Source organism: Corylus avellana, chromosome 8 (assembly GCF_965113065.1).
Source record: "Corylus avellana chromosome 8, dhCorAvel1.hap1.2, whole genome shotgun sequence".
In the NCBI taxonomy this organism is placed as follows: Eukaryota; Viridiplantae; Streptophyta; class Magnoliopsida; order Fagales; family Betulaceae; genus Corylus; species Corylus avellana.
The window spans coordinates 2,092,144-2,106,018 of record NC_142497.1 but is presented as its reverse complement, the minus strand read 5'-3'; the positions used below and the strand labels follow the sequence as shown (position 1 = coordinate 2,106,018).

Below are 13,875 nucleotides of genomic sequence, written 5' to 3'. Positions count from 1 at the left end.
TTCAAGGAATATTACAAACTGTTGGGATTTACAGTAGTGTTGCGTTGAAATGGCCAATCTTTGGCCTCACCTCGTCTATGCATTGGCATTGTTCTTATTGGCTACCAATGTAGCAGCCGACGAGAAGACGGCACTACCAACAATATTAGTTCCACTACCGCCATTAAGGACAATCCCATTCCCACTACCTAAGCGGTCTCCTCCACCACCTCCACCGTCTCTGTCACCTCCTCCTCCAAAGAACTCACCACATCCACACAATAGGCCTCCCCACTCACCTCCACCACCATCTCCGTCACCACCCCCACCGTCTCCTTCACCTCCTCCTCCAAAGAACCCTCCTCCTCCCCCTCCTCCACACAATACGTCTCTGTCACCACCCCCACCGTCTCCTTCACCTCCTCCTCCAAAGAACCCACCTCCTCCCCCTCCTCCACACAACGGGCCTCCCCCACCACCACCAACACCATCACCTCCTCCTCCAAAGAATCCTCCTCCCGCTCCTCCTCCAAAGAAGTCACCTCCTCCTCCTCCCCCAAAGAAGTCACCTCCTCCTCCTCCTCCTCCAACGAAGTCACCTCCTCCTCCAACGAAGTCACCTCCTCCTCCAAAGAAGTCACCTCCTCCTCCTCCTCCAACGAAGTCACCTCCTCCTCCTCCACCAAAGAAGTCACCTCCTCCTCCTCCTCCAACGAAGTCACCTCCTCCTCCTCCACCAAAGAAGTCACCTCCTCCTCCTCCTCCAACGAAGTCACCTCCTCCTCCTCATCCAAAGAAGTCACTTCCTCCTCCTCCTCCAAAGAAATCACCTCCTCCTCCTCCACCAAAGAAGTCACCTCCTCCTCCTCCTCCAACGAAGTCACCTCCTCCTCCTCCCCCAAAGAAGTCACCTCCTCCTCCTCCTCCTCCAACGAAGTCACCTCCTCCTCCTCCACCAAAGAAGTCACCTCCTCCTCCTCCTCCAACGAAGTCTCCTCCTCCTCCACCAAAGAAGTCACCTCCTCCTCCTCCTCCAACGAAGTCACCTCCTCCTCCTCCACCAAAGAAGTCACCTCCTCCTCCTCCACCAAAGAAGTCACCTCCTCCTCCTCCTCCAACGAAGTCACCTCCTCCTCCAAAGAAGTCACCTTCTCCTCCTCCACCAAAGAAGTCACCTCCTCCTCCTCCTCCAACGAAGTCACCTCCTCCTCCAAAGAAGTCACCTCCTCCTCCTCCCCCAAAGAAGTCACCTCCTCCTCCTCCTCCAACGAAGTCACCTCCTCCTCCTCCACCAAAGAAGTCACCTCCTCCTCCTCCTCCAACGAAGTCACCTCCTCCTCCTCCACCAAAGAAGTCACCTCCTCCTCCTCCTCCAAAGAAATCACCTCCTCCTCCTCCACCAAAGAAGTCATCTCCTCCTCCTCCTCCAACGAAGTCACCTCCTCCTCCAAAGAAGTCACCTCCTCCTCCTCCTCCTCCAAAGAAGTCACCTCCTCCAACGAAGTCACCTCCTCCTCCAAAGTAGTCACCACCAACCCATGTTGACTAAAACAAACACTATTTGTACTAGGTTGTGTAAGGTATATATTGTATGGAAGCATTTTACCTAGTATGTCTTTTCCCTTTTTACTTTTATTTCTTTTACTTTCATGGCCCCATCATCATCTTATTCTTATAATTCGTTTGTTTGTTTGTTTTTTTTTTTTTTTTTGCAGCTAATAAAGCCTTATAAAGAATAATTGGTGCTGAAGTAATCAGATGCCATCGTCAGGCGTTGTTTATTACAATGGTTCAACTTCAATCAAGGCAACCTACTTAATTGAGACAAGTGGGCATATATAATATACAATAAAGGACAAAATATGATTTTCCTCTCTTTATTTAAGATATAATAAATTTGTGTTTCCTATAAGTCGAGCCTATTTGTTCATCAATACAAGTATGCTTAAGGTGTCTTTTATTTCCTGTAATAAGCCGGATCATGTTCGTCCATTCCATTTGTAGTTTAAGCCATTGACTCTCTCCGTCTCTCGCATTTTCATTTGCTTTTCCATTTTACATAATTTCCACGAACTCAATGAAGAATAATGAGTTGTATGAATTTGGGCAACCTCGGGGAACATTTTTTTATTTTTATTTTTATTAAATGAATAATTAGAATCAACCAAACGAAGAAAGCAACACAAAGTTAGGGATGTTCAAAATAGCCCAAAAGTCGAACAACCTTTAGTCCTAACCCAAAGGGGTACATTAGTATTCTCTTGTGCCATTAATTGTACACTATTGATGCCAAAAACCAGCAATGGTCTCGTGCCACCTTCCAGGATGGAACTCCACCTATAAAACGGGGAAGAGTCATTAGAAGGCCTACCGGTTAGGTGACCGAAGGCACTCCGACACCTAAGTCAATAATAAACCCTAACTGAGAGAAGGTAAATTAATTAAGTTAATAAAAAAGGAGTAAGGGAGTCTCCGTAGGTCGGTAGGTGTTTGATATCTATGCATGGGAGTGCCTCTCGCAGCGTGGTAGCCTTAGTGTGAGTGCTTGGGCCTTCTACTAGGCTGATATCTACGTCTTTTAGGCCTCATTGAGCTTTCTTAGCAATCGAGCCTTAGAGGTTTGTTAGTATGTAATATCTAAGCCCTCTAGTAGTCCCTTGATTCCTTTGGTTGATTAATGTGCTGATCAAACCATGAGAATTAATCTAAAAACTTGTCTTGTGGGCCGTTATAATTTTTCTTGAAAAGTCAATCTTCTAAAACAAGAAGCAATATTCATGAAATAAGTTATAAGTAGTCCATCTCAAAATCAGATGGCACCAAGTTCTGAAAAACCCCTTATATGAGATTGGAGTTCCGAGGCAGTATGATCTGGTGCGACATATTTATATGTAGTGTACACTACATATATTCCATTAATGCAGTGTACTATGGTGTAACATGTTCCGGTAATGTTGTCCAAGGAGCTAGCTAGCTTTGTCCAAGTGTGTCATAGAAATAAGGAAAAAAAAAAAAAAAAACAATGTTTTCAATAATTTTTAAGGAGAGTAGACATTCGTACCGTTGGTGTTGGGAGATTCTCTATCAGCAGCCTGCACAAGAAGGGCTTATTGTAATGCCTCCAAGCACATGGCTTATGCTTGGAGATCCGTACGTTGGTGTATGGATATATGCATGGATGTATTTATGTATGCATGGATGGATGTATGCAGAGACTGTTGAAGAAGGAAATATCAGCAACGGTCATAAATTAAATAAGAAAATAAATCCACAACGTTAACATTCCATCTACGTGAATGATTTCCTTGTATAGAAGATCACAACATCAATTCTCAACGGCTATGTAAACCAAAATTTCTGTATAAATACATGCTCATGTAAATCGATTATCATCAAGTAAATATACAAGTATTTTCTTATATTGGTTTTTTTCATGGTATCAGTGTAGCACCCCAGATTTTTAAAGTCTTATTTTAGAGATATTAATTTGATGCTATTAATGTTCATATTAGGTAATGGCATTTACTTTGAGGTTGAGACATTTATTGATGATATTAGGTAATAATATTTATTCTTGAGGAACTTATTAGATCTTATGAATATTATTGGAATGAATATTGATTTGAGGTTATTATATCATGATGATGATTTTATATTGATTATTTTATTGGGAGATTTAAGAGATATGATAATTGATGATTGATTGGTATAATTTGGAGTATGATTGTAATAATTGGTGATATAATAAGATAGTAAATGGTAGGTATAAGGATGGTAGAATAAGAAGGTAGAATAGTATAGGGTTGGTGAAATAGTATAGGGTTGGTGGAATAGTGTAGGGTTGGTGAAATAGTATAGGGTTGGTGGAATAGTGTAGGGTTGGTGGAATAGTATAGGGTTGGTGAAATAGTATAGGGTTGGTGAAATAGTATTTGATTTTCTCCTATAAATAGAGCTCTTCTCCTTCACAATTTTCACAACTCATCTCCCCTCCCATCTCTTGCATATATTCTTCCTTCTTCCGCTTTTTACTCGGTCTTTCTTCTTTCTAAGAGTGTTTACTCAGAACAGAGAGAGAAAGGGCGAGACCAAGCGCTGCAAGAAAGAAAGAACACAAGAGAAACCGAGAGTGAGATGGGAAATTTAAGACAGAGAGCTGAAGAGGAAGAAAGAGAGTTTAGGCGAGAGAGAGAGAGAGAAAGTCAGTGAAGGGATTTTTATGGGTATGGACCAACTGCAGCAGAACGGGTTTCAAGTAATTACCTTTGATGATCCATTCATGTAATCCACTGTAAGTATTCTTACTTACTGAGTATGATATTGATATCCAATAATACGGATTTTTGTGGTTTTATAACTTGTCTAGCATTTTACTATATATGATTCAACAATGATTTATATTATCGGAAATCAATTGACTCACTACTTCACAGTTTTTGTAGTGCTTGCAGGAATGGAAAATCAAGGTAATTATGCAGTTGTGATTAGAGATTCATATTGAGATGTACAGAGATTCCAAGTTGGTTAAGTTTTGTCTAAAGTTTAGACTGTCGGATAGATTTGTATAAATGCCTTGTACGACATAGCTTTGGGTATTTTTGTATAAAGAAAAGTATTTTAACAGTATTTTTTTGTATTGATAATTACAGTTTTTCCGCTAAATGAGATGAGGTTGTTACAATAATGGTATCAGAGCCACCTAGTAACGCCAGGTCATGTGGTATTGAAGCACTGCATGACGTTTTAAGAGGGGGAGTTTGTAACACCCCGGTCCCATATTGGGAAGATGAGAAGAAGCCCACATTGAGTGGGTAGTTTATAGAGATAGTCATGGGTGCTAAGTCTCACATTGCCTAGTTACTAGGTGAAACTGGGCTAGAAATATTGGGATGTTACAAATGGTATCAAAACATTACCCAGCCTGAGATGGTGGGAGTTTGCACAAGCCTATGAGGGTCGCTAGTGGACACACGTTGGTGATGCCAAAAGTGGGTTATATTATAATGGTGTCAGTTAAGACACAATGAAATGTATAAGGGCCAAAAGTTAAGGGCCGAGAATGAAGAAATTCCCTGAGGATTGCCAACGGTGACACTGGTGCCCAAGAAGAGTGCTTGTGAAGTCTCACATCGCCTGGGTATGGAATATGTTATGATATTTATTTATGAACAGATTGAATTTAAAATTTTTTTATAGTAACTTGAGTAAGTTATGGTTCAAGTGTGATTTGTTTTTAATTTGGGTTGCTCAATTTGGAGATAGGTGGTAATTTATGGGCTTTAATTTCGAGGACGAAATTCTAATAAGGAGGGAAGATTGTAGCACCCCAGATTTTTAAAGTCTTATTTTAGAGATATTAATTTGATGCTATTAATGTTCATATTAGGTAATGGCATTTACTTTGAGGTTGAGACATTTATTGATGATATTAGGTAATAATATTTATTCTTGAGGAACTTATTAGATCTTATGAATATTATTGGAATGAATATTGATTTGAGGTTATTATATCATGATGATGATTTTATATTGATTATTTTATTGGGAGATTTAAGAGATATGATAATTGATGATTGATTGGTATAATTTGGAGTATGATTGTAATAATTGGTGATATAATAAGATAGTAAATGGTAGGTATAAGGATGGTAGAATAAGAAGGTAGAATAGTATAGGGTTGGTGAAATAGTATAGGGTTGGTGGAATAGTGTAGGGTTGGTGAAATAGTATAGGGTTGGTGGAATAGTGTAGGGTTGGTGGAATAGTATAGGGTTGGTGAAATAGTATAGGGTTGGTGAAATAGTATTTGATTTTCTCCTATAAATAGAGCTCTTCTCCTTCACAATTTTCACAACTCATCTCCCCTCCCATCTCTTGCATATATTCTTCCTTCTTCCGCTTTTTACTCGGTCTTTCTTCTTTCTAAGAGTGTTTACTCAGAACAGAGAGAGAAAGGGCGAGACCAAGCGCTGCAAGAAAGAAAGAACACAAGAGAAACCGAGAGTGAGATGGGAAATTTAAGACAGAGAGCTGAAGAGGAAGAAAGAGAGTTTAGGCGAGAGAGAGAGAGAGAAAGTCAGTGAAGGGATTTTTATGGGTATGGACCAACTGCAGCAGAACGGGTTTCAAGTAATTACCTTTGATGATCCATTCATGTAATCCACTGTAAGTATTCTTACTTACTGAGTATGATATTGATATCCAATAATACGGATTTTTGTGGTTTTATAACTTGTCTAGCATTTTACTATATATGATTCAACAATGATTTATATTATCGGAAATCAATTGACTCACTACTTCACAGTTTTTGTAGTGCTTGCAGGAATGGAAAATCAAGGTAATTATGCAGTTGTGATTAGAGATTCATATTGAGATGTACAGAGATTCCAAGTTGGTTAAGTTTTGTCTAAAGTTTAGACTGTCGGATAGATTTGTATAAATGCCTTGTACGACATAGCTTTGGGTATTTTTGTATAAAGAAAAGTATTTTAACAGTATTTTTTTGTATTGATAATTACAGTTTTTCCGCTAAATGAGATGAGGTTGTTACAATAATGGTATCAGAGCCACCTAGTAACGCCAGGTCATGTGGTATTGAAGCACTGCATGACGTTTTAAGAGGGGGAGTTTGTAACACCCCGGTCCCATATTGGGAAGATGAGAAGAAGCCCACATTGAGTGGGTAGTTTATAGAGATAGTCATGGGTGCTAAGTCTCACATTGCCTAGTTACTAGGTGAAACTGGGCTAGAAATATTGGGATGTTACAAATGGTATCAAAACATTACCCAGCCTGAGATGGTGGGAGTTTGCACAAGCCTATGAGGGTCGCTAGTGGACACACGTTGGTGATGCCAAAAGTGGGTTATATTATAATGGTGTCAGTTAAGACACAATGAAATGTATAAGGGCCAAAAGTTAAGGGCCGAGAATGAAGAAATTCCCTGAGGATTGCCAACGGTGACACTGGTGCCCAAGAAGAGTGCTTGTGAAGTCTCACATCGCCTGGGTATGGAATATGTTATGATATTTATTTATGAACAGATTGAATTTAAAATTTTTTTATAGTAACTTGAGTAAGTTATGGTTCAAGTGTGATTTGTTTTTAATTTGGGTTGCTCAATTTGGAGATAGGTGGTAATTTATGGGCTTTAATTTCGAGGACGAAATTCTAATAAGGAGGGAAGATTGTAGCACCCCAGATTTTTAAAGTCTTATTTTAGAGATATTAATTTGATGCTATTAATGTTCATATTAGGTAATGGCATTTACTTTGAGGTTGAGACATTTATTGATGATATTAGGTAATAATATTTATTCTTGAGGAACTTATTAGATCTTATGAATATTATTGGAATGAATATTGATTTGAGGTTATTATATCATGATGATGATTTTATATTGATTATTTTATTGGGAGATTTAAGAGATATGATAATTGATGATTGATTGGTATAATTTGGAGTATGATTGTAATAATTGGTGATATAATAAGATAGTAAATGGTAGGTATAAGGATGGTAGAATAAGAAGGTAGAATAGTATAGGGTTGGTGAAATAGTATAGGGTTGGTGGAATAGTGTAGGGTTGGTGAAATAGTATAGGGTTGGTGGAATAGTGTAGGGTTGGTGGAATAGTATAGGGTTGGTGAAATAGTATAGGGTTGGTGAAATAGTATTTGATTTTCTCCTATAAATAGAGCTCTTCTCCTTCACAATTTTCACAACTCATCTCCCCTCCCATCTCTTGCATATATTCTTCCTTCTTCCGCTTTTTACTCGGTCTTTCTTCTTTCTAAGAGTGTTTACTCAGAACAGAGAGAGAAAGGGCGAGACCAAGCGCTGCAAGAAAGAAAGAACACAAGAGAAACCGAGAGTGAGATGGGAAATTTAAGACAGAGAGCTGAAGAGGAAGAAAGAGAGTTTAGGCGAGAGAGAGAGAGAGAAAGTCAGTGAAGGGATTTTTATGGGTATGGACCAACTGCAGCAGAACGGGTTTCAAGTAATTACCTTTGATGATCCATTCATGTAATCCACTGTAAGTATTCTTACTTACTGAGTATGATATTGATATCCAATAATACGGATTTTTGTGGTTTTATAACTTGTCTAGCATTTTACTATATATGATTCAACAATGATTTATATTATCGGAAATCAATTGACTCACTACTTCACAGTTTTTGTAGTGCTTGCAGGAATGGAAAATCAAGGTAATTATGCAGTTGTGATTAGAGATTCATATTGAGATGTACAGAGATTCCAAGTTGGTTAAGTTTTGTCTAAAGTTTAGACTGTCGGATAGATTTGTATAAATGCCTTGTACGACATAGCTTTGGGTATTTTTGTATAAAGAAAAGTATTTTAACAGTATTTTTTTGTATTGATAATTACAGTTTTTCCGCTAAATGAGATGAGGTTGTTACAATAATGGTATCAGAGCCACCTAGTAACGCCAGGTCATGTGGTATTGAAGCACTGCATGACGTTTTAAGAGGGGGAGTTTGTAACACCCCGGTCCCATATTGGGAAGATGAGAAGAAGCCCACATTGAGTGGGTAGTTTATAGAGATAGTCATGGGTGCTAAGTCTCACATTGCCTAGTTACTAGGTGAAACTGGGCTAGAAATATTGGGATGTTACAAATGGTATCAAAACATTACCCAGCCTGAGATGGTGGGAGTTTGCACAAGCCTATGAGGGTCGCTAGTGGACACACGTTGGTGATGCCAAAAGTGGGTTATATTATAATGGTGTCAGTTAAGACACAATGAAATGTATAAGGGCCAAAAGTTAAGGGCCGAGAATGAAGAAATTCCCTGAGGATTGCCAACGGTGACACTGGTGCCCAAGAAGAGTGCTTGTGAAGTCTCACATCGCCTGGGTATGGAATATGTTATGATATTTATTTATGAACAGATTGAATTTAAAATTTTTTTATAGTAACTTGAGTAAGTTATGGTTCAAGTGTGATTTGTTTTTAATTTGGGTTGCTCAATTTGGAGATAGGTGGTAATTTATGGGCTTTAATTTCGAGGACGAAATTCTAATAAGGAGGGAAGATTGTAGCACCCCAGATTTTTAAAGTCTTATTTTAGAGATATTAATTTGATGCTATTAATGTTCATATTAGGTAATGGCATTTACTTTGAGGTTGAGACATTTATTGATGATATTAGGTAATAATATTTATTCTTGAGGAACTTATTAGATCTTATGAATATTATTGGAATGAATATTGATTTGAGGTTATTATATCATGATGATGATTTTATATTGATTATTTTATTGGGAGATTTAAGAGATATGATAATTGATGATTGATTGGTATAATTTGGAGTATGATTGTAATAATTGGTGATATAATAAGATAGTAAATGGTAGGTATAAGGATGGTAGAATAAGAAGGTAGAATAGTATAGGGTTGGTGAAATAGTATAGGGTTGGTGGAATAGTGTAGGGTTGGTGAAATAGTATAGGGTTGGTGGAATAGTGTAGGGTTGGTGGAATAGTATAGGGTTGGTGAAATAGTATAGGGTTGGTGAAATAGTATTTGATTTTCTCCTATAAATAGAGCTCTTCTCCTTCACAATTTTCACAACTCATCTCCCCTCCCATCTCTTGCATATATTCTTCCTTCTTCCGCTTTTTACTCGGTCTTTCTTCTTTCTAAGAGTGTTTACTCAGAACAGAGAGAGAAAGGGCGAGACCAAGCGCTGCAAGAAAGAAAGAACACAAGAGAAACCGAGAGTGAGATGGGAAATTTAAGACAGAGAGCTGAAGAGGAAGAAAGAGAGTTTAGGCGAGAGAGAGAGAGAGAAAGTCAGTGAAGGGATTTTTATGGGTATGGACCAACTGCAGCAGAACGGGTTTCAAGTAATTACCTTTGATGATCCATTCATGTAATCCACTGTAAGTATTCTTACTTACTGAGTATGATATTGATATCCAATAATACGGATTTTTGTGGTTTTATAACTTGTCTAGCATTTTACTATATATGATTCAACAATGATTTATATTATCGGAAATCAATTGACTCACTACTTCACAGTTTTTGTAGTGCTTGCAGGAATGGAAAATCAAGGTAATTATGCAGTTGTGATTAGAGATTCATATTGAGATGTACAGAGATTCCAAGTTGGTTAAGTTTTGTCTAAAGTTTAGACTGTCGGATAGATTTGTATAAATGCCTTGTACGACATAGCTTTGGGTATTTTTGTATAAAGAAAAGTATTTTAACAGTATTTTTTTGTATTGATAATTACAGTTTTTCCGCTAAATGAGATGAGGTTGTTACAATCAGAGCTTAACTCAATTGGCTGTGGCCCACCGTTACCCATTGTCGCACGTGTTGGATTGGATGTCCTTCCGCCACACATGAGGGGGCGTGTTGGAAGTCCCACATTGCCTGGGTATTAAGGAGATTGACCATTTATAAGGGTGAAGGAAAACCTCAACTCTAGAGCTAGCTTTTGGATAGAGTTAGGCCCAAGACCCATTTCTAATAGAGACATTTGTTGGCGCAGGGAGATCCGTCGGTGCAGCAATATATTAATTGCCTGTCCATGACGACCAAGGCTCGTACGCAAGACTCATTTATCGTCGACCCCTTGGTCTAAGGAGTGTGCCTAGGGTTTCCGAGGCTTAGTGTCGGGAGATATATTTTGTTCATGTGTGTTGTCGTAGCTGTTTCTTCCGAAAAGCTCATAATAGACCGAAATGTGTAGTAGCTATATATGCTGTTGATTAGACCATCTTGTTTTAATTATAAGACCCATTTAACGGTCACTTAACATATTTAGTCATTGACAAATAATCACATGACACAGTATATATATATATAGACATATTCTTACAAGAAGGAAGTTGGAGGATTCGAACTAGCTAGCGATATTCGCTTCATGAGGTGTAATAATCAGTTGATTGAGCTATCCCTTGGGACAACCCGGTAAATAGTTATGTGATTATGTGATGATGAAAAACACACATGGACGATTTTCTCAATTAATTTCACTTAAGGGTTTTGAAATAATTCCTTCAATTAATACGCTTGGAGAGATCGAGGACCATTATTTAAGACTTATACACATGCATTCTAAAAGTAATTTTTGTGTCCCTCCAAAAATAAGTTGATTTTTAAAATCATAATTTAATTAAAATTCAGCGATCGATTAATCACAAGCTTAACGATAAATTTAAAAGTCACATCATTCTTAAAGCTTAACACAAGAAAATTTTTTAGCATTATTCATCGCAATCCAGTATAGTCACGCGCGTACGATAGCAAAAATGGGGGGTTTCAACGTTGGACAGCATCCGTTATAGTCAATTACACCGTATTAATTTTAAATGAAATAAATACTATTCAAGAGGTAATTACACCCTAGTGAGTCATAGATATAGTTAGAAATCTCTTCCATTTATACTTGTGAAAAATGAGCAAGTTGCAGAGCAGCAAATAATGGCGACCATTAATTGGCGGTCCAAAAAATTAAAGCAAATGATTAATGCAGAACATTACTCCACGTACTCTAGGTAGGGTGATCGAGTGCAAAACGCTTGCTTGCATGGCTTATTTTTTGTTCTACGCACTTCTATGGGAAAAAAGAGTGTGAGACAAGTAAAAGGTGCTAAAAGTCACATCCTGCATGATCTATCGCTTTGGCACATAGAATATGTACGTGAATATATATATATATATATATATATATATATATATATATATCGTTTTTCATGTGTAAGACACTAGACTAACTGAGAGAAAAAAAAAAATGCTGGAGACGTAGTATATATATCTTTTTCTTGAATTAAAAGCATAAAATAAGTTTAAGAAATATGATTTTCATATTATAATTTTCATTTACATTTGTCTCAAAAGTAGAAACATTAATTAATACTCTGTGTTGGGTCATGAATCAGCTGGATTGGGCCCAGTACGAAGCCTGCCGGCCCATTCCCAAAGCTCAGTCATTTTACTGTTCAAATAAACTCATGTTCGGCAAAAATAGTTTAAATCTGGACTTATATTATTTACGCTCGGTCATCAGGCTCGGTTAGCCGAGTCTGAGGTAGGTACCGAATGTTACCCTCAGGAATATTTGACATATCTACGTAAATATCTTGTTCATTGCTCCTCAATATATTGTTGACACGTGGACCCTCGGTAAGTCCACAATGTTAGATGAACAGGTACAACCTGATGCCTATAAAAGGGGGGGTCCCCTCTCACTATTTGGGTAACTCCTTTTTACCCTCCAAAACTGAATATCTCGCATATATTTTATCTCACCCATAATCTTCAAGTTATATTTTCCTTAAACACTGTGACTAATATTGGCATCGGAGCTTCCACCGGCCGGACAACGCCGACAGCTTTGATCCTTTTTCTTTGTTTTTCATGCTCAATTAAATCCTCATTTATAGAGGACCTGTTCCACGTCATCATTCGGAAAATTGCTCAAACACTCTGTAAGTTTTGAACTTCCTTTTTCTTACTCGTTGTTGATGAAATAAGTAGAATATATATATATATACACCATTGTATAAAGCTAAAGCTTTTAAAATGCTAATCTTAGCCTAATCTCATACCTGCAAACTAGTCCCTGGGTGTGGTTTACTGTTCCCTTGCGTTACGCGGAGGGAGGGGGGTTGAGGGGCACCCCACACCCCAACCCCAAATTTTATTTTATTTTTTTACTTTGGTATAATTTTCCTTCCATCCCTGATTGCCCACCCTCAACCGCTCATCAGGGGGCAAAATTTTTCAAAGAGGACCCAGATTCAATACGTGATGTTTGCTTTATCTTTTCATCATTGTTTTTGTGCAACTCTGTTTCTGAGTTGCAGAACTTTAGTTTTTTGGACCAAAACGGTGCGTGTAACTTAAAAGGATGTGTTGCGTTTTAACATTAGTACGGCCTTCAAGTCTTTTTTTTTTTTGTTGTTATAAACAACCCAGACTTCAATTATAAACGCATGTGTTTTTAGTTTTCTAATACTTTTTTTTTAGCACTCGGTTTTCTAATACTATGATAATTGAGTTTGTCAAAAAAATAAAAAATTCTATGAGAGCTGAGAAGTTGGACACATGTTAAAGTTAGTGATAAATTCCTAATCCTCAAATCATCTTCTCTCAGCTTTCTCTGAAAAAAGCTTTTCCAAAACAAAAGCCATGGAAGCTTTCCCCCTCCCCAATTCTTCTTCTAATTGAATTGGGCAAAGGGTATCCCTACATTTATCAACTATTTTACGCCTCTTTTTGGTTTCTTTTATTTCTTTTCCTTTTAATATATACTTTTAAAAGAAGTGTTTGGTGTGATTCTCCTACACTTCTCTTGTTTTGTTTTGTTTTTTTTTTTTTTTTTTTTAAATACACAATTAAATTTGTAGGCCCATACGTGAGTCCTATAGATTCAATGATGGACAAAACATGAAAATTAACCAAACATTTTTCTAATTATAATTAATTTTTGTTCAAATTCAAGGAATTTTTTTTTTTTTTTTCATTCATAAAAAAAAAAAATAAAAAAATAAAAAAAAATAAAAATTTGAACCCCCTCGACCAAAATCCTGGCTCCGCTCTTGCATGCATACCTAGCTACATGGCTCTTCTTCCTTGAGTGCATACGTTTCTTTTTTCGACGTAATATTTTGAGCCATGTCTATATATATGTTCGACATTTAAGTATTTTAACTAAAAAAAATTAATTGGGTTCTCCGAAACATAGAAATGGGTATACCCATTTCTGAAATAATCTGAAATTAAAAGTTGATTTTACATTTTACCAAAAATTCTCCAATTAAAAAAAAAAACTCCAATTCCTTTAGTGAAGATCTGGTGATATATATATATATATATATATATATATAGTAATGTTGCTTGCATTGTCCAT

The 13,875-nt window shown here is 37.4% G+C and overlaps 1 protein-coding gene across 2 annotated transcripts; it reads left to right on the top strand.

Moving 5' to 3' along the window:
- On the top strand, positions 1 to 1,999 carry LOC132164657 (uncharacterized). Of its 2 annotated transcripts, none has more exons than XM_088519205.1 (2): positions 1 to 1,559; positions 1,695 to 1,999. In XM_088519205.1, exon 1 carries the CDS (start codon positions 50 to 52, stop codon positions 1,502 to 1,504), a length of 1,455 nt encoding a protein of 484 aa, XP_088375331.1. In that variant the 5' UTR covers positions 1 to 49; the 3' UTR covers positions 1,505 to 1,559; positions 1,695 to 1,999. The 2 variants fall into 2 exon arrangements, with proteins under 2 accessions (XP_088375331.1, XP_088375332.1); XM_088519206.1 differs by having other exon boundaries at positions 1 to 1,588.
- The last annotated feature ends 11,876 nt before the right edge of the window (positions 2,000 to 13,875 follow it).

What these genes read in the sequence shown, in the direction of transcription:
- LOC132164657 (XM_088519205.1), top strand. Translation starts at nt 50, where the DNA reads ATGGCCAATCTTTGGCCTCACCTCGTCTATGCATTGGCATTGTTCTTA.